Source organism: Aspergillus multicolor (assembly GCF_047715735.1).
Source record: "Aspergillus multicolor strain CBS 133.54 unplaced genomic scaffold BDW74scaffold_48, whole genome shotgun sequence".
In the NCBI taxonomy this organism is placed as follows: Eukaryota; Fungi; Ascomycota; class Eurotiomycetes; order Eurotiales; family Aspergillaceae; genus Aspergillus; species Aspergillus multicolor.
Genome location: NW_027395999.1, coordinates 36,801 through 60,142, shown reverse-complemented (window position 1 = coordinate 60,142; position 23,342 = coordinate 36,801). Strand labels below are relative to the sequence as shown.

Sequence of the window (23,342 nt, the reverse complement as noted above, 5' to 3'; positions counted from 1 at the left end):
GTGATTATGGCTGTAGGACAAAAAGCAAAACAAGGAGCTTTCTTATTTTCAGAGCAATAATTTTAGAGCATTTGACTTGGTCTGCTTGCTTGCGTACCTTTTAAACCTGGTTGTTGTGTTAGGCCAGGGAATCTTGCTGCAAGGACGAAGCTGATCATTCTCACCGTCTGTGACCGCCGATTTCGCATAGTATATCTACAGCACCTCTCTCTCGCCCCAGCTCTAGCTATTTGTCTATCGAAAAGATCTTTAGCACATATAACACGAGTTGCGCATACTTAAACAGCTATGTGTCGTTTTCTAGTGAGTCAACCCAGCCGTAAGAGAACCAATATCTGACCTCTCCTCAGGTATACAAGGGCAGGCATGAGATCCGTCTCAGCAAACTAGTCACAGAGCCCAGCCATTCCATCCTGACGCAGTCCTATGACTCGCGACTCAGACTGGTAAGCTTACCGGCTTTCATCTTCCAGACCATTTCTCAAGATGAAGATTAGGACAACCGCCGCCCTGTAAACGGCGACGGCTTCGGCGTAGGCTTCTACACTGACCCCAAACTGGGCCCGGAACCCTGTATCTTTACATCAACGCTGCCAGCCTGGAACTGTGAGAACCTGGAACGTCTCGCATCAAAGACATGTTCGAACTTGATCTTCGCGCACGTCCGCGCCACAACAGAGGGGACCCTCTCAGACACAAACTGCCACCCCTTCCAGCACAACACGCTCATGTGGATGCATAACGGCGGTATCGGCGGATGGCACTACATCAAGCGCGCGCTGGGCGACTCGCTCGCCGACAAGTGGTACCTCGGCGTGAAGGGCGGAACGGACAGCGAGTGGGCGTTTGCGCTGTTCCTCGATCTGCTCGCGAAAGAGGGCGTTGATCCGAGCTGTGATCCTGGGCCAGAGGGATTTGGGCAGGCGCTGCTCCGCAAGGTGATGGTGAAGACGATTGCCAAAATCAACGAGTTCATCAAGGACATTCCGAATCGGCATAACGTGCCTGAGGGGCTGGAGACGAGAAGTCTGTTGAACTTTGCAGTTACAGATGGGCACACTGTTGTTTGTACGCGGTATATCAGTTCAAAGACGGATGAGCCGGCGAGTCTATACTTTTCTTCCGGGACGAAGTGGAAGGAGGGCAAGGTTAAGGGTCATTTCAAGATGGAGAGGCATGATAAGGGGGCGGATATTGTGCTTGTCGCAAGTGAGCCGATTACATTTGAGAGGCGTGAGTTATCTTGTCTTCTCTATCAATTTCGATTTTACTAATTAGTATAGACAACTGGGTCTCTGTCCCGGCCAACTCCATCGTGACGATACACAAGCAAACCGTGCTTCTTCATCCGATCCTGGATGAGTACTACAGCGAAGACGGGAACCATGATCGATCCTCATGTTATGCCGTCTCAAAGGGTCTTGTGAGCACAGCGCCTGGCACAACAGTCCAGCCGCAGGGCGCGGATTCTCTTCCCAAGCCTGATATTAGGGTTAGTGCGCCGGGGCTTGAGCCTGATGTAACCGCTGGGGGAATTCCAAGAGGCCAGCTTGAGGCAGCGAGATAGCGGACAGATAGCTGGCTATGTGCAGTTCGGAATCGATGGTAGGGCTACGGAGTCAATGGCGTTGGAATTGGGAAGCGGATGAAAGTAGTCTATTGGGTTTTTGGTGTCATTATATAGATCGGCACATGCCGATGTTTCATTGTAGCGACTAGGGTTGTTGGTAAAAGAATGTTCTATTAGGTCATGTGTCGTCCCCCGTTATGTTGGCATGCTTGAAGTATTTCATGCCCACCCATGCAATGATAACCCAAACCCACGACATGACCGCCGTCAGTACGATGAGCGCGGGGTAGTACCCAACAATGGGAAGGGTAGGGTCATCTTCCAGCTCGGGAGGTGCATAGGGAGTCTCCCCAACATCCCAGGCCCAACTCCATACCCCGAAGCAACTCCCCATTCCCACAACAAAGACCAGCCAGGTCACTATCAAGATTATCCAGCCCCACCACTCCGTCTCCGAATAGTCCCAACTCATCGCTTCCTGGCCGCCAGTGATATCGACCGCGTGCGTTGCGAGAGGTGATTTCGCGCGATGGGTGGCCCTATACTTCTGATCCGCTTGCAACGCGTAGTACGAGTCTGTGCTCGATGACGGGGTCGGAAGGCGTAAGCCCGCAGGCCCGCTGGTGCTTGAGGTATTTGATGAACTGTGAAACGCGGTCGGAGCAGAACCCGTATTCTTCCTTGGCGGAAAAGAAACGATATCTTCGTCATCGGTAGTAATATCTTCGCCGAGTATATTCTCTTTCGACCGAATAGGCTGGAGGTGTTGCAGCGCCGACGCAGAAGCCTTCCGACCCCGTTGCGGTGCGTCCATCAGGGTCCATGTCGTATTACTCTGCCCCAGTCCCTCCCGACTCGGCGGCTGACTAGGTATGAATCCATCATTTGGCGAGACCGGGTCGCCGAAAGACTTCATGCGCGTATGGGTAGGTATAGGAGGCGGCGTCAGTCTTTGTTGCTGCGGCACTTGCGATTGAGTCTGATGTTGATCGACGACATCCTCACGAACATCCACAGCTGGCCTGCCACCCTTTTTATCTCGATGATCAAATCGCGTGCCGAGTAGAGCCGTCTTTCTCAGCGAGCCTCTCCTCCGCCGTGTCCTTCTCTGTTGTAGCGCCGTTGACAGGGCCCTTGCGCCTCTTAACCCGGACCCGAGGTCATCGCGGTCGTCATCTGCTTCAAAGTTGGAGCGTCCTCGGTCCGATGGGCCCTGACTGGCCTGCATCATGCGTAAGAACGAGAGTCGCGATAGCAATGAGCCGGAGGAACTGCGCTTGTGTCCACTGCTGGCGCTTCCAGACCGCGTTCGGCCAGAGAGCTGGTCCTCATTGTCGAGTGGCGTTGCCGCAGCCTTCCCGTTGATTGCATCTTCCATTGACCGGGTGGCCTTAAGAAGGTGTCTGTTAGTCCATCCACATGTATATGCGATAATACAAAGTGACGGCGTGGAAGACGCTCTTCTGAAGATTGGTAGAGACTAGGGGCAGAATAGGGGATGCTGGGGCGGTCACTGCGGTTATCTCTCCCCGCAGCGTCCCCAACTCAGTGGGCGAGAGTGCCCTAAATGTGGCAATCGGGCGCTTGATGTTATGATTCATGTCTTTCGCGGTTTGTTTCTGGTATACTATATCGAATGAGCGATTAGAGAAATGATAATTCGATATGCCTGGGTATACTCGACACTATATGAACATAGAAGATCTAGAACGCTTATCATGAAGTCACGATGCAAAAAGAAAGGGAAACTTGAGTCGCTAGCTAGAAGAAGTGAGACGTCTTTGAACGGAAAGAAGCACTATCACACATGAAACCAGGGACCAGATGAAAACAACAAGTCTTCCCCAAGACCACTTGTACATACGAAGAAGATACGATACAGATCAAAGACAAGTTTAAGCAGATACAGGTCCAAAACGGGCTCACCCATGGCGTGGAACAGAAGGAAGTACTTTTGATTTATTCCGCAGGACGCTTGAATCCGAAGCCCAAGAAGCTTAGCTCTGATCGAAGTGGTGCAGTATCGTTCAAAGAAAGAGCAGACGAGATTTGGTTCAACAATGTGGACTTGGGGTATTGGTGCATGAGAACACACAAATTTCATATTTCAGAAAACAAGACAATTCGAGAATGGGATATGGCGCTCGGAGATCCAGTTGGTAATCATCAAGATGCACAAGCAGATATAGCAGAACTCAAGATGTGGCAAGGGCCGAAGAAGTTTCAAATGTGGTTATAAGGGGAATGGAGAAAAGAAAGGGAAGAAGTTTGCTACCATTTGATAGAGGTATGGTAGGAAACGGCTCATACCAACGTCGGCGAGTCGACCATAGCCTATCCTTGGTAGCCGCCAGCAAAGCCGTTTCCAAAATTGGCATTGTTAGCCTGGTTCCAGCCAGAGTTGGGTGTGGCTTGTCCACGGCCAAACCCAGCATTTCCGGGAACTTGGCCAAAGCCCTGCTGGCCCATTTGGGGCTGCTCCCAGCCTCTTCCAGCTTGTGCCGGGCCTAGAACATCACACTAGTTAACAATGCACAGAAACAGACAGTAACGGGGTGAACGAGAACGGTCTTTACCTTGAGGAGTCATGGGACCCCCAGGGCCACCATACTGAGGGAAATACGGACCTGGGCTGGAACTGAAGGGCGAGTTGCCCTGTTGACCGGAGAAGTTGTCGAATTGGCCGGTGGGTGGACGATCCTTACCCCACTGATTCAGTTAGCAATAGAAACGAAGCGTGTTGGGATGCTGCTCGGGGACATACGCTGCATTTCAGGGGGCGTCCGTTGACATTGTAGCCGTTGAGTTGGCAGATGGCCGAGGCAGCATTCTCGTGGCTGTCCATCTTGATGAACGCAAAGCCCCTATCGGCCTGCATACGGTTCTCCATGACGTAGCCGAAGTTCTGGAACAAGGGAACAATATCATTCTGCGTGGTGTAAGGGGTAAGGTTGCCGACATAGCACGTGGTCTGCCACTGTGGGGTTTGCTGAACAACCATGTCGTAGCTCTGGATACCGTGGGTAGGGAAATGGTGATGACCAAATGGCGTTGTGGGTGTCATGCCCATGGCTGCCATTGCCTGTTGCTGGGAAATGGATGGCTGCCCCTTCTGATTAGCCCAGTTGCAGCGAATGGCACGGGAACCGAGCCATTCTCCATCCATTGAACTCAAAGCCTTATCAGCGTCTCCGCGGTCACGGAAAGCGACGAAACCGTAACCACGAGAGCGGCCAGTCTTCATGTCCCACATCACGCGTGCCTCGGAAACAGAACCGAAAGCAGAGAATGCCTGAAGAAGAACCTCATCGTTGACCTCGTTGCTCAAATCGCCGACGAAAATATGGAAGTGGTTCGAAGTGTCCTCCTTGTTGGTCGTGTTGGATTGGTACGCCCAGTTCACGCGGATCTCCTAGATTAAGTATTAGAAGAGACCCAAATGGTTCAGTTGAGAAGCGTCTGCGCATACCGACTGGTGAATCCGACGCCCGTTGAGCGTCTGCATCGCTCTCTCGGCGGCACCAGGGTCGTCGAACTCAACGAAACCGTAGTTGGCTCCTTTGTTGTTGAATTGCTGTACCAGTCGATAAGTATATGTCCAGCGAGACACCTACGCAATGCTCAGAGCCTGAAACTTACAGTCTTGTCGGGGATGATCTTGACACTGATGACATGTCCAGTGGTCTCGAAGATTTGTTTCAATATATCCTCCGTCACCCGCGGGTCAAGGCCGCCAACGTAGAGGGCCCGTTTGTTTGGTTCAGGGGCTGCACGACGCACATATCCGCCAGCGCTGGTGGGAGACACCATGCCTCCAGACATCGGAGAGGTAATAGCGGTCGGAATGGGGTTGGTGTTCTGAGGAATAATCACCGGGGGGCGAGGCGGGGGTGGCATGTGGGAGGGATTGGTTTGGCCGTTTCCCTGGGACGCATCGTACTGCTGGTTCGAGGCAGCAGTCGAAGGCTGCGGCGGCGCATGGGTCGACGAAGTCGAAGCAGACACGTTATCCGCCATTGTTCTGTTGGGGGATCAAGTTGCAATGTACCAAAGCTGATTAGAATATAACTAAATATACGGGCAAGCGAGGAGCCGATAACAGCGTTTGAGTAGGCGATGAATGATATGGCAATCGCCTGTGACGGGACGATGCAGGGTGTTACGCTGAGACTGAAATGGTGGTGGTTCGAAGGCGGGAAAAAAGCGACGCGGGGATGGAGGAGAGGGGGGGACAGCAAGGCAAACGAGGAGGAAACTCGACTTGAAAACGACAAGAAGCAAAGTGACGAGAAGCGACAAAAGAGAAAACGCTAGATTATACAATCAAGCAGCAAACAGATGCCGACAAGGAAGAAAGACGGTGACAAGTCGAGGGGATGGTGGAAAGCTTTGTGATGGATGAAGGGCGCTAAGTGGAATCCTGGCTCCTCCAGCTGCCAGGACCGCCTCCGGGAACCACTGATGTGAGCGAGACTATGGAGAACGCGATCGAGTTTGATTATAAGCAGAGAAGTAAGAAATAGATGGCCAATATATAGATTGAGCAAACTTAGGTACGGCGGCAAGCGATGAAAAGGAGAGCACGAGGGGATGTAGAAAAACAGGGGTAAAGAAGCTGAAGTTTGGGCTTCTACGGCAGAACAATAAAACGATGTCTATCAGGCCAACTATATCATCAAGTACGGTACACTGCTAGGGGACTCCGGTAGTCTACCTCCGTTCATGATCGACTTGCAATTCTCCTCTTGTACCAGAAACCTCTGGCCCTCGATCTGTCCACCCCAGTGCTTTTGTTCTCCTGGCTGACTAGTGGTCCAAGAGCCGCCTCGGTGGGGGAGGGTCTAGTCCTGGCCGGGTTAGCGTCATGGCAATGGAATGTTGGTCCAGAGGGCCGGCGCTTAACCGCTGCTTCAACCTCCGAGCAACAACGTTGGCAATCGATCGCCTTTAGCATATATAAATATTCCACCAATCACTTGAGCTCTGCATAGTTTCGGTCGCGCTTCAAATTGTTCATATTCATTGGCCGTGGACGAATCCGCAGCGTGTTTAACTGGAGTGTTGCCGCGCGGTCTAGCCATCTCAGGGATCTAACGACTCACTCATCGAAGCGTACCAGCCAACCGCACCATGACTTCCCCGGCTCTCTCAAACCCTGAATCGCTTGAGGTCTTGACGCAGATGGTAAATCAAACGGTAGGTTATTCATATCCCTGCTTTCCGTAAATAACAAAGCAAAGTAGCCGAGGCGGACGAAGTTCTTGCTAATCCTAAATAGTTGATTGAGACCGGCCGGTTTTTCCAGAATAAAGGGTCACTACAGTCTCGCTCTCAGCTGAAGCGAACTATCCCTGCAGCTCAGGAACAGTTCCAGTCAGCATTAGATAGCCTGTCTGAGCAAATAGTACGCCGTTCCCAGTGACTGCGTGCGGAGCCTGCCGAAGCTGACCGAGGACAGTTTGTTGCCAAGGCATTTCTGGAAAGAGATTATGATGTTATCAAGGCGCGGAAAGCTGCCCTTCGCAAGCGTCCCACCGAAGATGCTGCCATGGGCAAGGCGGATGCAGTGAGCGCTCCTCGAACCGTGCCTATTCCGGAGCAAACGGCAGCAGCCGGGGCGGCTCCCGATGCGAGCAAATCCAAACCAACCGTCAATGACGTGAAAATCGAAGAACAAACAGATCTGGAAATAGATCAGCCGGAAACGACCATCGTCCCCACGAAAGAAGAGGAACCACACGGCACCGGTGCCGCGCCCGCTCACTCTGGCCAGGATATCGGGGGCTCGGGACAATTAGTCTACGGCTCAGGACTGAACAACTCGGAGTCCAATGAGTTCGACCTTAACCTCGACTTTGGAGACAACGGGAATGCAGGAAATGAAGACTTTTTCAATACAAACTTTGGCGATCCAAATGCTGACTCTAACCTCGAAGGCGGGAATATTCAAATGTCGAACACCGAGCCTGGTCAGGATAATAGTGCCTTAGCAACAGGGGGGGACGCTTTCGACCTTGAACTGCAAAAGTTCACTACTCAACCCGGCGATCCTAATGAACAATTTGGGGGCAGCACAGAAGATATCATTGGCCCAGGAGAGTCCAGCTTTGACGACTTATTTATGGAGAGTGAGAATATGGGAGGAAACGACACTGGGGACCAGGATTTGCTAGGAGGCGATGGGCTGATGAATCTTAATGAGTTTGATGATACCTGGTTCACTTGAGTGGGAAGCCGGAGTTGAGTTCCGTTGATGACACCGGTACCTGAACTGCCGAGACCAAGTCAGGCACGCGAGCCTAGGAATGCTTTCCACGTTAGATAGCCAAACTCAAGGTGTCCAACGTTTATCGCTACCAGTTTAGCGGGATTGAACTTAAACTGCAGGAAATAACAAGAACTTGTGATACATCTTGTTGGCCTTGGTTTCTAGTGCATTCTGAGGAAGCCATAACTATATACTTCCCACTTTTTGTACTGAACATTTAATGGCCGGTAGGCCGTCTGCAAGTCCCGATCGTTCTAGACCGATTGAACCAAAGTCAAATAGTGTCCCAACTTCCCTACACTCTAGATCGATCATGGCCCGCAAACCATGAGATAGATGAACCAAGAATGCGTGAAATCGCCGGTAAGCCGTGCTGAGTCAAATGGCAGACCAACAAATCCGAAGAAACTCCGAATTTCCGGAGCTTCCTGCGGACAAGGAGATTCTTCTTCCGGAGTGCTCCGTACCTAACTGAAGTAGGCAACTTGAGTTTTTACGAGCCAGACCCCGTTCTATCGTAAATATGGAGAGTCGCCTGAGTACACCCTCTGGCCTGCATACAAGGAAGATCCACCTGTCAGAGTATCCACGGCATAAGCAATGCTATCGACCATGTCCATAACATAAAGTGCCTATTATGAATTGGACACGGTCCAAAGTCTATTAGCATTTAAGGCTATAGTGCCTTAATACTAATACACGTAAGTACCCAATGGACCGTAGACCATGGCCTAGTCACTGCACGATGGCTATCTCGACAGGTGGACCTTCCTTGTACAGTATGCAGGCCAGACGGTGTAGAACAAGGTGAGGCAATTATTGAGTGCCAGCGGTGCCCAAGCCCCCAAGCGAGCGGGAGAGAGATGCGCTAAAGTAGCCTGGCTGAGGCCCAGCTCGCCCATGGACTCCTGAGGGACTACTACTGACAAACCGAGGGACTCATGATGTCACTGTCGCTTGACGTGAAAAGGCTTCCTGATCCCCGCATTTGATTATTCTGACGAGGTGCTCGGCTTGCTTGAGCCGTCCTTCTTGGCTGCGCCCTGAACATCGGTGCCGCTGATCATGGTGTGTGACTATGCCTTAATAGTATGGCACGGTGTAGGTGAGACTCTGACGCCCTGATTATTAACGATCTTGGAGAAGGCTTCCGGTGGCCCCCGTCTTTCTTTAGAACAGCCTGATCCATGATCTCCACGCAGTCGATGTGTGTATCGGCGTACAAGGCGATCCGACGTCATCCCGAGGAGTTCCCCAGCAGGCCAGACCATGCCGATTCCGGTTATCTTCAAGACGGATCAATCCTGCACAGCGCATCTAAATCATCACATGGCCAGTGTCAGAAGTCAAAGCGGAGGGAGAAACAGATGCAAAGTCAATTACAGGACTGTCTGTGTTTGCGAGAGTGCGATTAGGGACGCGTAGAGCTCGCCACCGATACATCAGGATTAACAAAAACCAGTCGTCATGTTGTGGTAAATCTTGACTCCCAAAGTAATCTCCAGAGCCACAAGCTGACCAGTGTCCACCACCGGAAGCCCGGAGAGAATCTGGAAGCAATTTGATGGTCCCCTCCGCGTCATCGCCCATGAACCGTTTCCTGTCTGATGATCCCTTAATATTAATCTGCGAGCTGGAGCCCAAGCAGAAAAAGTCTTCCTCCAGGCTCCCGCACCGCCTCACTCTTGTCATCGTTGTGTCTGTGTTGACATCCACTTTTCCCATACATACAACCAGTGTCTCGACCGACCTATCTTCACCTCTTCCCTCTTAGGTCTTGACCCTCTTGACCCCTTTCCAAGACAAGGCTGTGCAGTCTCTCGTTTCCGTCCTAAGTCGCCCTGCGACGTGACTGAACTCCAGCTCCTTGCGTGTCGATCTTCTTCCCCGAAAATCAGATCCAAAGTCCAGACGCGGTAAGTGAAACCTGAGAGGGTCGTCGGCCTTTGTTTGTATTTTTTCAGCGATCTCTGATCTTGTGTCGCTTCTTTATTTTCCTACTCCCTTCCTTTTATACTCCCGCCCATAGTCCCTTCTATCCCTGTCCCATCTTTTTATATTCCCGCTTCCTTCATAGAGGACTTGCATACTCGCTCCATTCCAGATCCCTTACCCAGATAATGACCCTGAGCTGGCGGTCTTCACGATGACAACTGCTCATGTGCCTCAGGATCTACCAGGATCAGTCACCGCCACAAATCTTAGGCTTCATCATCGCCGGCCATATACTGCGAACGGGACTGCGGCTGTCGACACCACCGATTTCACGACCCAACAGTTCCCCAAGCAAGCCGGGCTCCTTCGTCCTATTTTCAGAAAGCTGGCGGGTCCCCGGGAAAACGCAAAGCGCTTTCTCCGCCTAGGAACCGCCCAATCTCCAGCGCCGTCGCAGGATCGCCCGATGGCTCGGCCACGTCGTCATCGCCCTGTCTCTGAGATTATCCTTTCCCCAGACGATGTCAACATGCTCGCCGCACCCCCTTTTCAGCCGGGCAGAATGCGCTCTCATTCTTCCTCAAATTCGTCAGTAGTACCCTCTCGCAGGCCCTCGCCGGGCTGCATCCCAGACACTGCGCAGTTTCCGTCGTTGCCGAACGAGAAGACCGTTGCGACGGGCAGTGGGATCTCAGTTGGAATCGCCCTCACCGAGCCTGTGCTCTTTCTCCAAGGCTACGACCAGAATGACCCCACCACGAAGAAATCTGCCATCCTTCGCGGACAGTTACATTTGAAGGTCACAAAAAGTGTCAAGATTAAGAAAATTTCCATCTGTTTCAGAGGTCAGGCGCAGACGGATTGGCCGGATGGTACGACCCCTCAGTTCCACGTCCGCGAATAGTTATTGACTTTTTACGCTACAGGAATTCCGCCCAAAAAGATCCATTTCCACGACAAAAAGGATCTAGTCACACATGGCGTTGTCTATTTCAATCATGGTGACACAGCTCTTATGCAGAATGATTATGGCGCTCATATTTACAAGCACGCCAAACCTCTGAGCGTGTTCACCGGAAACAAAGATAATACGACGACAATAACCCGCGAAGTTTTCAGCAATAGTAACTCCTCCACATCATTAAACAACGGCCTAACAAGCAAGGAAGCGAAGCGGCTCTCTCTGCAGTCCAGCAACTCGCGTAGCTTCGGCAAGGGCGATACTCCTCCGGCTGGGCCGCCTCAACCTCAGCGCAACTACCGACTCTTCCCGGTTGGCGACTATTTGTATAGCTTTGAGTTCCCCATTGATGGATCCCTTCCGGAGACGATCAAAACGGAACTCGGGTATGTGAAGTACGATCTAGAAGCCATCGTTGAGCGTTCCGGCGCCTTCCGACCAAACCTGCTGGGCACATTGGAAGTACCCGTCATTCGCACGCCAGCGGAAGGCTCTTTGGAGCAAGTCGAGCCGATTGCTATTTCACGAAATTGGGAGGATCAGTTGCACTATGACATCGTCATCTCGGGAAAATCCTTCCCGCTCGGTTCCCAGATTCCAATCGCTTTCAAGCTTACGCCACTAGCCAAGGTAGAGTGCCACCGGATCAAGGTCTTTGTGACGGAGAACATTCAGCATTGGACCGCCGACAAGAGTGTCCATCGGTTCCAGCCTGCGAAGAAAGTTCTTCTTTTCGAGAAGCGGGCTGATCAAGCCAGTACCAGTACGTATCCTGGAAGCTCAATGCGCGTTATGGCCGGTGGAGGCATTGACTGGGATCAACGCGCTGCTGCTGCTCGAGGAGAGGAGATTGTCGACCGGGGTCGGACAAACCTGCTTGGAAACTTGAGTAGTGAGTCTGGTGTCGGGCCAACTGAGATGGAGTTCAGTGTCCAGCTCCCAAGCTGCCATGAAATGAAGAACCGGGATGAATCGCAGCGCTTGCATTTTGACACGACGTATGACAATATTCAGATTAACCATTGGATCAAGGTATGTCTCCACCCCCCTTAATGGATTGATATGATGCTAATCAAAATCAGATTGTACTTCGTCTGTCTAAGCAAGATGAACGCGACCCTGGAAAACGCCGACATTTCGAAATCTCCATCGACTCTCCGTTCCATTTACTCTCATGTAAAGCTACGCAAGCGAACATTTACCTCCCGGCGTACACAACGCCTGGATCAGGGCCAGCAAGCCCAGCACCTCAGTTCGAATGCGGCTGTGTTGGCGCTCCTCAAGTCCGCCGAAATGCTTCTCGCACGCCGCCAAGCTCTGACCGAGATGACCCGCCTGCTCATGTTACTAGGAGCTTCACCAGCGGTTCTGGCGGGCTAGCTCGGCCCCCTGCAGCCCATCTGGCCTCTGAGCCAGACGGACGCATGACCGAACAGGTACCTCGACCGATGCACTTGCTTCGCGCACCGTCCTTTGCACCACCCGCCTTTGATGATGTTCCTCCTCCACCACCACTCATCACGCCCCCACCCGAGTACACAAGTATAGTGGGGGACCACGACCGCGAAGCAGTGCTAGAGGACTACTTCTCGCGACTCTCCACCTACGAGGAGCGCGTTGACGATGAGCGCGGCTCAGGACGAGTCGACGTGCCGCTGACTCCTGGTGCGCGTGTCAACCGCAGCATGGACGTTCCGCGCGAATGGATCCGTCTAGACCAAACGGCCTAGACGCCTTGCACACAGTATATATATATACTTATCTACGAACCTGAACGAACAATCATATAGTCACGAAGTCACGAATCTCTTCATATCCGGCAGCGGAGGACGCAAGAGTTGCGATACACCACTTTTATACCTGACAATTTCTTTTGTGATTCCCTGGGCCTGTGCAGGTCTTTTGTCATTGAATAAAATCGGCCCAGGAGGCATACCATACCATCCAATAGCATTATATATATCTTGTTTTATTTCATTTCCGAATATAGACTTTCATTGCCATCTCCATTAACCCAGCATGCATCCACATCCAAACGGTGGTCAAGTCCGTCTTCAATTCTTCAAGCGCTCCAACCCATCCGTTTCCGGCGCAATGAACTTTGTCCTGTACCCGATCGAGATCCTACGCGACCCCGTTATTATGGACACTTCACGAGCGGCAAATGAGAACAAGAACATACCCAGACCGCGTCTCATCTGCGAAATTCGCATGATCGGGCTTGACGCTCTTTCGAAACTCCTCGTCCTCCCACAACCTCTTAAACTGCGCGATATCGTCCATGACAAACTGCACAATGTATTCGTAGTCGGCCAGCTTCTTGGACATTTGCATCTCCTCGGCGAATGGAACCAAGGTGCTGAATTGGTCGATCAGGTTGTACTCCCTTATCCCATACTTCAGCAGGAAGGGTAGCGCCAGTGGTGCGTGGGTGCTGCTTATATATGTGTGGAAGGGCGCCTCGTCGAGACCAGGCTTGCGGATGCCCGTTATTGTGATGACGACTTCTGTGGTGGTGGACATGTTGAATTCTATCTCTTCTGGTGATCCGAATGAATCGGGTGGGTGACCATTACATGGGAATCAAGTTGGTTTTGAGGTATACGAACTATATATATCGAAGTGGACTGGAATGCGGGATGCTACATCAACTGCCATGAGGTTACATGCTACTGAACCCGGAAAATGCGATGCTTGTTCCAAACATTGAGTCGACGGAAACGTCAATGTCCCTTTGTATAGCTACTAGGTCCATGTATACTTCGTAGCCCATGCATGAGATCACGTTGCCTGCCAGGATTAAGGTTGCATCCCTTCATGACCTAGACCGACTCCAAGCACACCACTCCCTCCCCCACTCCACCACCCCATCTATGGATTGAACTAAACCATCATTGATCAACAAACACTAAACAATGCCCATCCACGCAGCCCTCCAGCTCTCCGCGATATCCCTCACAATCCTCCTCCCGCTCTACAGATTCCTCCTCCGCCCCCTCTTTCTCTCCCCACTATCCAAGCTCAAGATTCCCAATGCCCACTATACATCGCCTCTCTCGCACAATTGGATCTCGTCCGTCCGAAAGGCAGGGCAAGAAACACGCACAGTCCAATGTCTACATGCAAAACATGGCCCTGTCGTGCGATTGTCGCCGGACGAGCTGAGCGTGAACTCGCTCCATGGCCTAAGGGTCATCTACACGGGTGCATTTGAGAAGCATCCGCTGTATAGCGAGCTCTTTGTCAATTTCCATACTGATAATCTCGTTGGTATGCTGGGGAATAAAGAGCATGCGAGGCAGAAGAGGATGCTTAGTCGGGTTTACTCGAAGTCGTACTTGCAGGAATCGGTTGACCTGCGTGATCTCTCGCGCGTGATTTTGACGCAGAGACTACTGCCTATCTTACAGGGATACGTGGAAAAAGGAGACAATGTGAATGTCCTTCCGCTATTCCAGGCTGTTGGGATGGACTTCACCTCGGCTTATCTGTTTGGGGTGCAGAATGGAACGAAGTTCCTGTTTGACTTGCCGGGATGGCAGAAGTGGCTGGAGGAGTACGAGCGCTTCAAGCATCTGAGTGTGGACGAACGAGCCGATGGGTTTGTTGAGAAGTGGTGTCTGGACTTATGTCAGAAGACGAAGTTGGAGACCAAGGTTGATTCGGCAGACATCTCGACCGAGCCGGTTGTGTATAACGCACTTCGTCACGGCCTGGAGAAGTCCCCAGACTCGCGACCTATTGACCTCTCTATTGCATCTGAGCTTCTCGACCACCTTATAGCCGGCCACGAGACTTCGGGAATTACATTCACCTATATAATGTGGGAGCTCTCACAACGGCCTGAGCTACAAGCCGAACTGCGAGCTGAGCTACAGACTCTCCAACCTTCGCTGAAACATCCCGTTGAGAAAGACAATCTCCCCCACCCGTCATCCATCGATGCCCTCCCCCTCTTGGACGCCATCGTCCGTGAGACACTGAGGCTCCACGCCCCCGCCTCGTCACCTCTACCCCGCGTGACCCCTGATACACCGGGCGGAACTGCAATAGACGGATACAACGGTATCCCAGGAGGTATTACAGTCAGCTCGTCTGCATATACCCTTCACCGAATTGAAGAAGTATACCCACGACCCGTGGAGTGGTTACCACAGCGGTGGATCAACCCAGAACCAGGGAAGAAGCATGACATGCGGCGGCTATGGTGGCCGTTTGGGAGTGGAGGGAGGATGTGCTTAGGAAGTAATTTTGCGTTGCAAGGTATTTATTTTGTTGTTTGTCTCGGCTAAGAATTAGGCTGCGGCGTGCTGATAAGGATACAGAAATCAAATTTGTCATAGCGGCGGTGTATTCCAACTATACCACGGCTATTGTTGACGATGAGGGTATTGAGCAGGACCTTGCAGAATTTATCTCATTGCCGAGGGGGCGTAAGCTGGTGCTGAGGTTCGGTCCTGTCGACAGGACGTGACTTGTTATACGGCAATCGATCATGATGAGCTCTTCGGCTCACGAACCATACAATAAAGCTGAAGATGTCAATCAGCGACCACCTCACTCATGCCAGGGAAGAAAGTTGAGACTCACCATACAAGCCTGTCCCTCGCCCTTCCCATCCCGACACTCCATTTCCCTCCTCATCTCGAACCCTAGTTTCTCATAAATCCCGACATTCGGTTCTTTCCTCGAACTCTCAAGATAACACCTCATCCTCTCTTCATCTGCGAGATTGGTTACTTCCTCAAAGAGCTTCTTCCCAACACCCCTCCCCTGCGCCTCCGGCAGCACGGCAACAATATTACAGAAATAGTACCCCCGCTCATCGTCCCAAATGGACTTCTGTGCTTCCGCCTGCCTCTCTTTCCAGATATTATACCGGCGGATATTCAGCCCGCCACGTCCACCGTGCCAGAAGTTATTAAGACCCTGCCGGAACCACAGGAGCCAAGACTGAGACCAGCTGTACCATGATTCAGGCTCTGAGGGCGGATGAGGCGCCAGCCAGCATGAGACACCTAGGATCTTTTTGCTTTCTGTACTTGCAGAATTTGCATCTGCATCTGTGTCCACGGCAACGTGGAAAATGGCATTCTCGATTCCCCAGAGACACCGCGCTTCTAGGGAGCCGTAGTTGCGGACTTTGTTGAACTGTTCTCCTGTCAGCCTTCTCTTTTCCTCTTTTCTGTTTTTGCACATCTGCGAGAGCGTATGATACTATACCTTCTCCTTATCAAACACCCACTGAAAATACGGATCATCCGCGAAAGCCTGCTGAATCACCTCAATTGCGCCGGAGATGTCGGCCGTTGTCAAGGGCTGCACTTCAATCGGCATTTTCTGCTTCTTCTTTCTTTTCTTCGTTTAGTAAAGTTTCTGCCAAATGTCAGTAAAATCCAAAGACCTTAAGTTAGTGAGGCTGTACCTTAGGTTCTCTGAAATCTGTACCGTGGTTATGAATAAGGAGATGTCAAGTGGTGGGTAGTGATGAAATAGGGTTAACTGAATAGTCACACTCAGACTCACACTATGAGAGTAGGTTGTAATCAAAATATGTATCCCTTGAGTCCTAGCAATATGTGCAGGTATCCCTGTAGTTAAGAAAAGCGCCTGGACGTTGGAGATAATTGAGCGATTAAACTTCAAGATAAAGCTCCGATCTGGATCGGGCAGGTCCACGCGGATCCCAAATGTCACGGGATGATCCACTTTCTACATGTTTTTTGGATCTGAAACTATGTATTAGCTGTTGTCTATATACACGCACATCTAGGTGCTCTATGTCTATGTATATGCCACAGAAGATGAAAGAATACCCCCAAAAGCACCTTACTCCTCCCACTCCCCAGCCAACCGTGTATCCAAATCACAGAATCCCTCCAGCACAGCCATGCCACGCAACCGTTCCTCCTCAATGCGCTCCCAAGTCCACTCATCGCCATCCCAAGACTCCGCATTAACTCTCTTCTCCCCATTCAACTTCCCACTATCGGCAATCTCATGGTCCTGCAGCTTCAACACCTCCCTAACAAGCTTCCCATCCACCCCACTGGCCGTCGCGGTAATCCCACTGCCAGAAGGCGTATCCGCCCCAGACGCATCCGCCGACCCTGAAAGCGACGCAACAGGACCCAAGCCCTCCGGCCGCGCCGGCAAAAACCCACTCGCCCTCAACACCCTCTCCGGCGGAATCGTCAGCCGCCCCTTCTTGACAACGTACTTGCTGATAGCCGTCGCATAGAGCGTCCTCTTCCCGCCCTTCTTCGCCGCAGGCTTGACGAAGAAACTCAGGATATACATCCACTTCTGGTCCCACGCCAGCACGCGCGACTCGACTTCGTATTTCGTGTACGGCTTGATCTCGCGCTTGAAGGTGCAGAACACGGACCCGAGCGCGATGTACATGTTCTTCCGGGGCGGCGGGGTTTTGCCCTCTGCGCGGGCCTTTTCTGTAAGTTCGACGTCGAGCTCTTTGCTTGTTATCCCCACGCCGGGGCTGTAGAGGCGGGTTACGAGGGCGGTGCGGGAGACGTCGAGGTCTGAGAAGTACGTGCTGTTGGATTTGTGGAGGTTGTAGTCTGTTTCGAGAAGTGGGGTTGAGCTTGTTATGGCGTATGGGACGAAGATCGGGTGTGTTGGTTTTCCGGTCGATGTGGTGAGGGGTTTGCCTTTGGGGAAGAAGGGCTCGTCGCGGCGCCAGCGGATGTTGAGGAGGAAGTGGCGGGCTAGCCGGACCTATTTAGACATATTGTTATGCCCCGTTTGACTGGGATTTGAGGTGTAAATGCGGGGAGTAACTTACGTGCCAGACAAACGGGAGGTTTTTAAGATTGAGGATTGCGAGGAGAAGGGCGAGGGTTCGCCATGAGACGAGCGCTGAGAGAATCGCGCGAGCGTTCTCGAGGCTCACTTGCCGGGCCATTTCGTCCAGCATCTGGAAAAAGGAAAGAAGGAAAAGAAGCGAAGGGCGAGATGTGACCTATTAAGTACCGAAGAGTGAGATAAGCGCAGCTGACGCGCTTCGGAGCTCGGGCTTGAGCGCTAGTCTAGAGATCGCGACAATAGCACATGCAAGTCATGAAAGTGCCGGGGTAAAGACAGTGAATTGAATTTGAGATCGACGTCGAGCTGTTGAATACAGAATGAGCCGATAAAATGTTGGGGATCGCGAACCGAGGCTCGTCTTCCACCGTCACGTGAAGTCGCTTAAGGCCAGAAGTATAGAGACAAACAAACGCCGACATCTCATTATGAATATGACAAATCAAAAAATAGCCATCGTATTCGGCGGACTCGACACCCCATTCGCACAATTCAACGGACTGCTCGAAACAAAGAACGTCCAGCGCCCATGCTGCCTACACATCTCCGCCAGCCCATCCAAATCAAACATCTCGCCAATCGGCACCCCCCACCCCGCAAGCAAATGATGATGCAGATCAAACTCCGGCTTCAGTGGCGGGAACACTTCAAAGCTGACCGCGTCCGACGCAACCGCCGCAAAGTGGTTGTCCCAGAAGAACCGCAGCACGCGCTCGCTCTGCTCGATTCCCGCGTGCTTCGGCATCGCCTGCGCGCTGTACGCCTGCTTCTGCTCTTCGTTCATGCCGGTCCATGTCTGCGGCAGACCGACGCGGAGGAAGAAGATGTCGCCGCGCTGGAACTCGATGTTACACTCGCGTGCGATCTCGTGGACTGTGTCTAGGGAGACGACCTGCTGCGTTAAGGCGTTGATGGGGATGCCTTTCTTTTCAGCCCACGAGACGAAATCGATTAGGACGCCGCGTCCTGCGATGCCTTTCTTCGCCCAGTAGCCGATTCCGATACGGGGGTTCTTTGTGTCCTGGATTTCCTCTGCGGTTGTGCCGCCGTGGAAGAGACGGCGGTTGGGGTCTTCGGCTGTCGGTGCGGGCTGGTTGTGGTGACGGAAGCCGTCCCATTGGGATGACTGCTGTGGGTTGAAGTGGTATTCATCGTCAAACGCTATGCCTTCCGCGACCCATTTGATCTTGTGCTCGAAGGGCTTGCGTTTGAACCCTGGTACGCTCGTTAGTTGAGTTGGGTTGGTCAGCATGATGAGTGAGGATAACTCACCTGGCGGGCTCAGGTTCTCGATGTCCCAGTTTAGACATACACGTTCCCCGGTTTGGATTTGTCGGGCTGCGTTGGTGACAATGTCCGGTGTTAGGATGCGAAGCATACCCAACCCCTCCTCGGGCGAGCCTTTTGGAGCAGGCCAGTATTGAAGCTTGTTGGGGAGGTCATCGAATGTCTCAGGAAGGTCGAAAGTAGCCATGACGAGCTGGTCAGTAAGATGAGTTGGCGTAGTCTGGCGTTGATAAACTGTTATGCAGTGTGTAGGATAGTAGGTGAAGAGATGTCAGCTTTCAAGGCAGTAGTCCAAGCCCCGCATCTGAATACTCCGTAGAGCAAAGCAAGGGAAGTGGGGGAGATGAGGCTCGGAGCATATCCGTCACCGAGCGGAGAAGTGCAGTTCCAGGGCCAGCTGGCCAGGTCTAACGGGGTAATGCATATTTATATTCGGATATAGGCATGCTAATTGCGTACATTTACATATTGATAGTTCATAGGTCGTCTACGTCTTCGTCCGTCGAAGACTTGCCCTGCTTGTTGAGCCGCGACATCTCGTGCTCTTCGCCGGACCGTGAAGAGCCAGAGCTTGACATGGCAATGGTCTGGCGTCCAGTATCTGAGGACTCAAGGAAGTCGCGAAGTCGTCGCTTACACTCAATCATCGCCTGATTCGACGCTGCTTCTGTCATCTTGATGATCGGCCCCCACAGGTTGAGCTGATAAGTGACGTACGCGCCGACAGCGCAAACGAAGAGCAGGAAGAAATAAGCAGGATTGCGAAGAACTGGCATTTAGGGTTAGCAGGGAAAATAAAGCTTGATCGAGGAAACTTGCCAGCAACAATCTCGTTCCAGCCGAGAGCAAGAAGGATACCATAGAAATACAAGGGAACCTGCGTCATGCCTCCAATTGCACTTCGCTTGGCCTCCACGTATACTCCGTCCGCGGCCTTCTTGAATCTCACTGTAAGCTCCTGGCGTTTCGCATCGCCAAGGATGGTCATTTCTTCCTCAAGGCTCTTGCCTTCATCTTCATCCACGCCACCAATGGGCGGCAGGTCTTCCTCATCCGCAGGAGTTGCTGAGCTGGGTGTGTGTCCGACCCAGCGATCCAATGGTGGCGGGGCGGAGGTTTCAGCTAGTCGGAATCTGGAGAGAAGGGGTATCAACGTCAAGGTCGACTCACGCGCACGCGTGTAAATGCCCTCAATATCGTCGGTTGGCCGCCAGATTCTTGGAACGCCGGCTTCATCGTAGCGGAACTTGTCTTCAAAGTTCTCCCGCAGCTTCAGCAGCAGATTACCTTCCATCATCTCCTCTTCAATCTTGGTGCGCAGAACACCCCAAGATTTCCTTCGCAGTCTCCACAGTCCAACATCAACCTCCTCCAAACTGGCATCGAAGCTGCTAGCGCGGTCCGTGAACCTTCTCTCGGCATCAAGCACTGTTTCGACAAAGACGTTCCATACACGGTCCCAGAACTTCTTCTCAGTTGGCTTCTCGCCCGATTCAGGTGCACCACCACCAGCACGTCCAGATCCAAGAGCGTTGAACTCCAAGCCAACAGACTCGCCCAAACGAGACTGAACCCATCGCTCAACGCGGGTGGCTAGCCGTCGCATCTCCTCTCTTCTCAGACGGGCGCTGACCTCAGAAAGTTCCTTCTCGTATAGCGCCAATTCTTGTTTATAATCGCTGAAAGCAGTACCCTCCACCACAGTTGCACGGGCGACTTCCTCGTACTTCTCAAGGGCTTTCTTAACCTCGTCGTTGACAATCTCGGCAAAGTCGTATCCGGTGCCCTTCTTCTGTCCCATTTTCACCTCAGCAGTGACAGCCTCGCTGAACTCGGTGATGCCGGACTTGTGCGCGGCGTTGAGTTGGCCCTGAAGAAGGGCCTTTAACCGGGTGTCCATCTTGTCCGCGAGTTCTGCTCGCTTCCGCTGATAGACGCCTTTGTGGTAGCGGCTCGCCTCGGTCTCAAAGTTCTTCGTCGCCTTTGCACGTGCCGATCGCATTGCTGCACCCAATCCTCCAAGCACTTCGGGCTCCCCAAGACGAGAAGCTTGAGACTGCTTGTCTTCGAAAGGAACGATGGCCTCGTCAAAGGCGACCATGACTTCCCTCAAAATCTCGTCACAACGGAACTGGGCAAGTAATTCTTGCTGAGTAGGCAAGTCCAAATCCTTATTGTTGACAATCTGGTCCCAAATTCCTTCTGCGTACACCGAGAACCCATCTGCGGGGATACGGCGGTGGTACTCCGGAAGGAAAACACCGCCTTCTGAGAACTCACCGTTCTGCGCATTTAGCGTCGCATCCTTTTGTCCTTCGCGGAATCGGAGGCTGAGCTTCCTGGTCTCCTCGACAAACTTCTCCGGCTGATAGCTCTTGTGGGGGAGTCCGTAGAACTGGAAGTCGAAGTAGTCAAACACAGTCGAGCGCTCCAAGCCCGATGGCTTGGAGATTGAGTCCCAGAGGCGGGACATGTCTTCCATCAGCGTCTTCTGCAGAGCCTTGAGTGGTGTCGTGCCAACGAAGTCACGGATCACAAAGAAGAGAAGCGAACGGTGGGTGGTGCTGTAGCGGGATGGTTAGCCTTCGCGCATGCGAGAACAATCGTTCAAGGACGTACTTCTTGTCCTTCAAGAACAGCTGCAAGTTGACCTCAAATACCGTCTTGAGCAAGCCCATATTGGCACCTTGATATAGACCAACTTGGTGTTCCCAGATGTTGACAATCAAGACCTCGCTGGTCGCAAGCGCAAACAGCGCGCTCTTGCGCTCAAAGTCCTGGTCTTCTCCCCGCTCACGCCCATCGGTACCCTCCACATCCATCACCAGAATGTTGTCCGCCATGGATTTATCGCCGCCGTTCTTGTTCTTGGACAACCAAATACCCTTGGTCGTCTGGCGCCGTTCCGTCTCGGCCATGACGGAGAAGTGGGTGCCGAAGAGGTGGTTAAGGAGGGTTGACTTTCCAGTCGATTGGGATCCGAAGACAGAGATGAGGTGATAGTTGAAACCGGCGGGTGCGACATTTTCGAAGCTCAAATACTTGGACAGGTTCGTACTATACAAATGCTGTTAGCTTCCAGCGCCGCACAAAGCAAATGCCGTCCGACGTCACTCCAGCCGCATGGACACAAACATGGATCGCATGGCGGAAAGGAGAAAAAACGTACTTGAATTCCTTGTTCTCGTCTATTACTTGAACTCCGTGCTCATATGTCGTCTTATCGCTGCTGTCGCTGCCAATGGGGGCAAAATGGCCATTGGTCGCCATGGTGAAGGAACGCCTTTGGGAAGCTACCCAATGTCACAAAAGCGTTGTTGCTGGAATCAGATGCTGTCGCTTAGAAGTGGAGGAAATTCTATGGTGCGAAGGCGTATAGTTGAAGCGACGAGTATGCGGTAACAATCGTGATGTTTAAGGAGAGAGCTGGAAAGAATAATGCAGGGAGATCGGATGTAAGGAGACAGGAAGCTTATGTGTGACGAAGTAAGAGAAGGTCACTGGTGGTGTCAAATCACAAGACAGTGAGCCACACAGAAAAGGAGTTGGGGGATCTCGTGGTGCGTTCACGGCTGATTGGAAGGCCAAGTTGGTCGCTGGCAAGTGGATGGATGATATGATTCCCAGCCCCCAGGAGTCCGGTCCAGGCGCACTGTGCAGGTGGCAGGAAGCAGGAGGTTCTAAAGCGTCATTGGCAGCCTGGAATATCAGGCCACAAACCAAGGCACGCCGCTTTAAGCTGAATCGAAGCTATTCCATATTGGGACAGAACCTGTAGAAATTAGGGCAAGGTCAACCACATGTCAACTCTGGATTCTTGAAAGTCATGGCCACTCATGTAAATACTTACCTGGCCATGATAGTCCATGAGCCTTCCAGTGTACAGACACGGTTCATTATACTCTGCCTCCCAAAGTCATTGGAGCGGAACAAACAAAAGAAAACATTGATGGTTTCTGGATCCGGTCTTATACTGTAAATTTCCAAGGGTCACGATTGAGAATGAGTGATTACGCTGTATAGACACAGAAAGTGCCTCCGCCCAGCTCATATCCTGCTTATCTACCAAGCTTCCGGTCTATACACTAGCAAGGAGCAGCTTGTTACTTTGGCCATGGTCCTTAGCGAGGTGCAAGCCAGAAAGTGCCATCTGCCAACTCAGATTCTACGGTGCTGATTTGGAGAATAGCAAGTAGTAGCTTATTGCCTTCAATCATGGCCTTTAGACGGGTACAAGCAGAGTCTTCAACTCAAAGTCCGCTCATCTGCTGATCTAGAGGATAGTAGGAGCAGCTTGCAGGTAGGATCTGAGACAAGTGAATCGTGATACATCCCTCAGAGTATTGCTTCATTCTATTCCATCTCCAGCTAGAACCTCCAAAGCTCGGCGAGTGTTTTATTGGCTATTGGCTAAGAAGAAACGAACAAGAATCCTGAATGACATAGGATATTGTGACTCAAACGGGAGATGACTTTGATCGGAAAAGCTATTCCGCAGC

At 52.0% G+C, this 23,342-nt stretch overlaps 9 protein-coding genes across 9 annotated transcripts; 4 read left to right on the top strand and 5 right to left on the bottom strand.

Annotated features, from left to right (window-relative positions):
- Positions 1 to 5: 5 nt before the first annotated feature.
- On the top strand, positions 6 to 1,738 carry BDW74DRAFT_163312 (glutamine amidotransferase subunit DUG3). The gene is made up of 4 exons (XM_073726086.1): positions 6 to 303; positions 351 to 446; positions 498 to 1,233; positions 1,284 to 1,738. Exons 1-4 carry the CDS (start codon positions 289 to 291, stop codon positions 1,565 to 1,567), a joined length of 1,131 nt encoding a protein of 376 aa, XP_073578246.1. The 5' UTR covers positions 6 to 288; the 3' UTR covers positions 1,568 to 1,738.
- Positions 1,739 to 3,027, bottom strand: BDW74DRAFT_163311 (PIG-Y family protein). Its single transcript, XM_073726085.1, has one exon. The coding sequence runs from the start codon at positions 2,946 to 2,948 to the stop codon at positions 1,749 to 1,751; it is 1,200 nt and encodes a 399-aa protein (XP_073578245.1). The 5' UTR covers positions 2,949 to 3,027; the 3' UTR covers positions 1,739 to 1,748.
- Positions 3,028 to 3,789: 762 nt separating this feature from the next.
- On the bottom strand, positions 3,790 to 5,938 carry BDW74DRAFT_109238 (nuclear and cytoplasmic polyadenylated RNA-binding protein pub1). Its single transcript, XM_073721735.1, has 5 exons — positions 5,210 to 5,938; positions 5,040 to 5,144; positions 4,335 to 4,982; positions 4,198 to 4,279; positions 3,790 to 4,077 (listed from the first exon to the last, which is right to left on the bottom strand). Exons 1-5 carry the CDS (start codon positions 5,585 to 5,587, stop codon positions 3,905 to 3,907), a joined length of 1,386 nt encoding a protein of 461 aa, XP_073578244.1. The 5' UTR covers positions 5,588 to 5,938; the 3' UTR covers positions 3,790 to 3,904.
- A 762-nt stretch (positions 5,939 to 6,700) lies between these two features.
- BDW74DRAFT_171440 (uncharacterized protein) lies at positions 6,701 to 7,796 on the top strand (the record flags this gene model as incomplete). The annotated part of the gene is made up of 3 exons (XM_073727308.1): positions 6,701 to 6,766; positions 6,849 to 6,974; positions 7,029 to 7,796. The coding sequence occupies 3 exons, from the start codon at positions 6,701 to 6,703 to the stop codon at positions 7,794 to 7,796; spliced, it is 960 nt and encodes a 319-aa protein (XP_073578243.1).
- Positions 7,797 to 9,774: 1,978 nt separating this feature from the next.
- Positions 9,775 to 12,609, top strand: BDW74DRAFT_109247 (uncharacterized protein). Its single transcript, XM_073721736.1, has 3 exons — positions 9,775 to 10,645; positions 10,700 to 11,766; positions 11,817 to 12,609. The coding sequence occupies exons 1-3, from the start codon at positions 9,985 to 9,987 to the stop codon at positions 12,462 to 12,464; spliced, it is 2,376 nt and encodes a 791-aa protein (XP_073578242.1). The 5' UTR covers positions 9,775 to 9,984; the 3' UTR covers positions 12,465 to 12,609.
- A 790-nt stretch (positions 12,610 to 13,399) lies between these two features.
- BDW74DRAFT_109249 (cytochrome P450) lies at positions 13,400 to 15,250 on the top strand. The gene is made up of 2 exons (XM_073721737.1): positions 13,400 to 14,997; positions 15,060 to 15,250. Exons 1-2 carry the CDS (start codon positions 13,650 to 13,652, stop codon positions 15,206 to 15,208), a joined length of 1,497 nt encoding a protein of 498 aa, XP_073578241.1. The 5' UTR covers positions 13,400 to 13,649; the 3' UTR covers positions 15,209 to 15,250.
- BDW74DRAFT_109315 (GNAT family N-acetyltransferase) lies at positions 15,159 to 16,280 on the bottom strand. The gene is made up of 2 exons (XM_073721738.1): positions 16,160 to 16,280; positions 15,159 to 16,110 (listed from the first exon to the last, which is right to left on the bottom strand). The coding sequence occupies exon 2, from the start codon at positions 15,931 to 15,933 to the stop codon at positions 15,292 to 15,294; it is 642 nt and encodes a 213-aa protein (XP_073578240.1). The 5' UTR covers positions 15,934 to 16,110; positions 16,160 to 16,280; the 3' UTR covers positions 15,159 to 15,291.
- A 283-nt stretch (positions 16,281 to 16,563) lies between these two features.
- On the bottom strand, positions 16,564 to 19,030 carry BDW74DRAFT_171436 (uncharacterized protein; the record flags this gene model as incomplete). The annotated part of the gene is made up of 4 exons (XM_073727307.1): positions 16,564 to 17,469; positions 17,537 to 17,668; positions 18,035 to 18,771; positions 18,829 to 19,030. The coding sequence occupies 4 exons, from the start codon at positions 19,028 to 19,030 to the stop codon at positions 16,564 to 16,566; spliced, it is 1,977 nt and encodes a 658-aa protein (XP_073578239.1).
- A 144-nt stretch (positions 19,031 to 19,174) lies between these two features.
- sey1 (dynamin-like GTPase SEY1) lies at positions 19,175 to 22,235 on the bottom strand. The gene is made up of 4 exons (XM_073721734.1): positions 22,013 to 22,235; positions 21,463 to 21,900; positions 19,663 to 21,407; positions 19,175 to 19,612 (listed from the first exon to the last, which is right to left on the bottom strand). The coding sequence occupies exons 1-4, from the start codon at positions 22,111 to 22,113 to the stop codon at positions 19,320 to 19,322; spliced, it is 2,577 nt and encodes an 858-aa protein (XP_073578238.1). The 5' UTR covers positions 22,114 to 22,235; the 3' UTR covers positions 19,175 to 19,319.
- Positions 22,236 to 23,342: the final 1,107 nt, after the last annotated feature.

What these genes read in the sequence shown, in the direction of transcription:
- BDW74DRAFT_163312 (XM_073726086.1), top strand. An exon ending in ATGACTCGCGACTCAGACTG is followed by an intron (nt 447 to 497) that starts GTAAGCTTACCG and finishes GATGAAGATTAG; the next exon opens with GACAACCGCCGCCCTGTAAA. An exon ending in GCCGATTACATTTGAGAGGC is followed by an intron (nt 1,234 to 1,283) that starts GTGAGTTATCTT and finishes TAATTAGTATAG; the next exon opens with ACAACTGGGTCTCTGTCCCG.
- BDW74DRAFT_163311 (XM_073726085.1), bottom strand. Translation starts at nt 2,948, where the DNA reads ATGGAAGATGCAATCAACGGGAAGGCTGCGGCAACGCCACTCGACAAT.
- BDW74DRAFT_109238 (XM_073721735.1), bottom strand. Translation starts at nt 5,587, where the DNA reads ATGGCGGATAACGTGTCTGCTTCGACTTCGTCGACCCATGCGCCGCCG. An exon ending in AGATCATCCCCGACAAGACT is followed by an intron (nt 5,145 to 5,209) that starts GTAAGTTTCAGG and finishes CGACTGGTACAG; the next exon opens with CAATTCAACAACAAAGGAGC. An exon ending in GGCGTCGGATTCACCAGTCG is followed by an intron (nt 4,983 to 5,039) that starts GTATGCGCAGAC and finishes TACTTAATCTAG; the next exon opens with GAGATCCGCGTGAACTGGGC.
- BDW74DRAFT_109247 (XM_073721736.1), top strand. Translation starts at nt 9,985, where the DNA reads ATGACAACTGCTCATGTGCCTCAGGATCTACCAGGATCAGTCACCGCC. An exon ending in GCAGACGGATTGGCCGGATG is followed by an intron (nt 10,646 to 10,699) that starts GTACGACCCCTC and finishes TTTACGCTACAG; the next exon opens with GAATTCCGCCCAAAAAGATC. An exon ending in AGATTAACCATTGGATCAAG is followed by an intron (nt 11,767 to 11,816) that starts GTATGTCTCCAC and finishes AATCAAAATCAG; the next exon opens with ATTGTACTTCGTCTGTCTAA.
- BDW74DRAFT_109249 (XM_073721737.1), top strand. Translation starts at nt 13,650, where the DNA reads ATGCCCATCCACGCAGCCCTCCAGCTCTCCGCGATATCCCTCACAATC. An exon ending in AAGTAATTTTGCGTTGCAAG is followed by an intron (nt 14,998 to 15,059) that starts GTATTTATTTTG and finishes ATAAGGATACAG; the next exon opens with AAATCAAATTTGTCATAGCG.
- BDW74DRAFT_109315 (XM_073721738.1), bottom strand. Translation starts at nt 15,933, where the DNA reads ATGTGCAAAAACAGAAAAGAGGAAAAGAGAAGGCTGACAGGAGAACAG.
- sey1 (XM_073721734.1), bottom strand. Translation starts at nt 22,113, where the DNA reads ATGGCGACCAATGGCCATTTTGCCCCCATTGGCAGCGACAGCAGCGAT. An exon ending in CTGTTCTTGAAGGACAAGAA is followed by an intron (nt 21,408 to 21,462) that starts GTACGTCCTTGA and finishes ATCCCGCTACAG; the next exon opens with CACCACCCACCGTTCGCTTC. An exon ending in CTGGAACGAGATTGTTGCTG is followed by an intron (nt 19,613 to 19,662) that starts GCAAGTTTCCTC and finishes CCTAAATGCCAG; the next exon opens with TTCTTCGCAATCCTGCTTAT.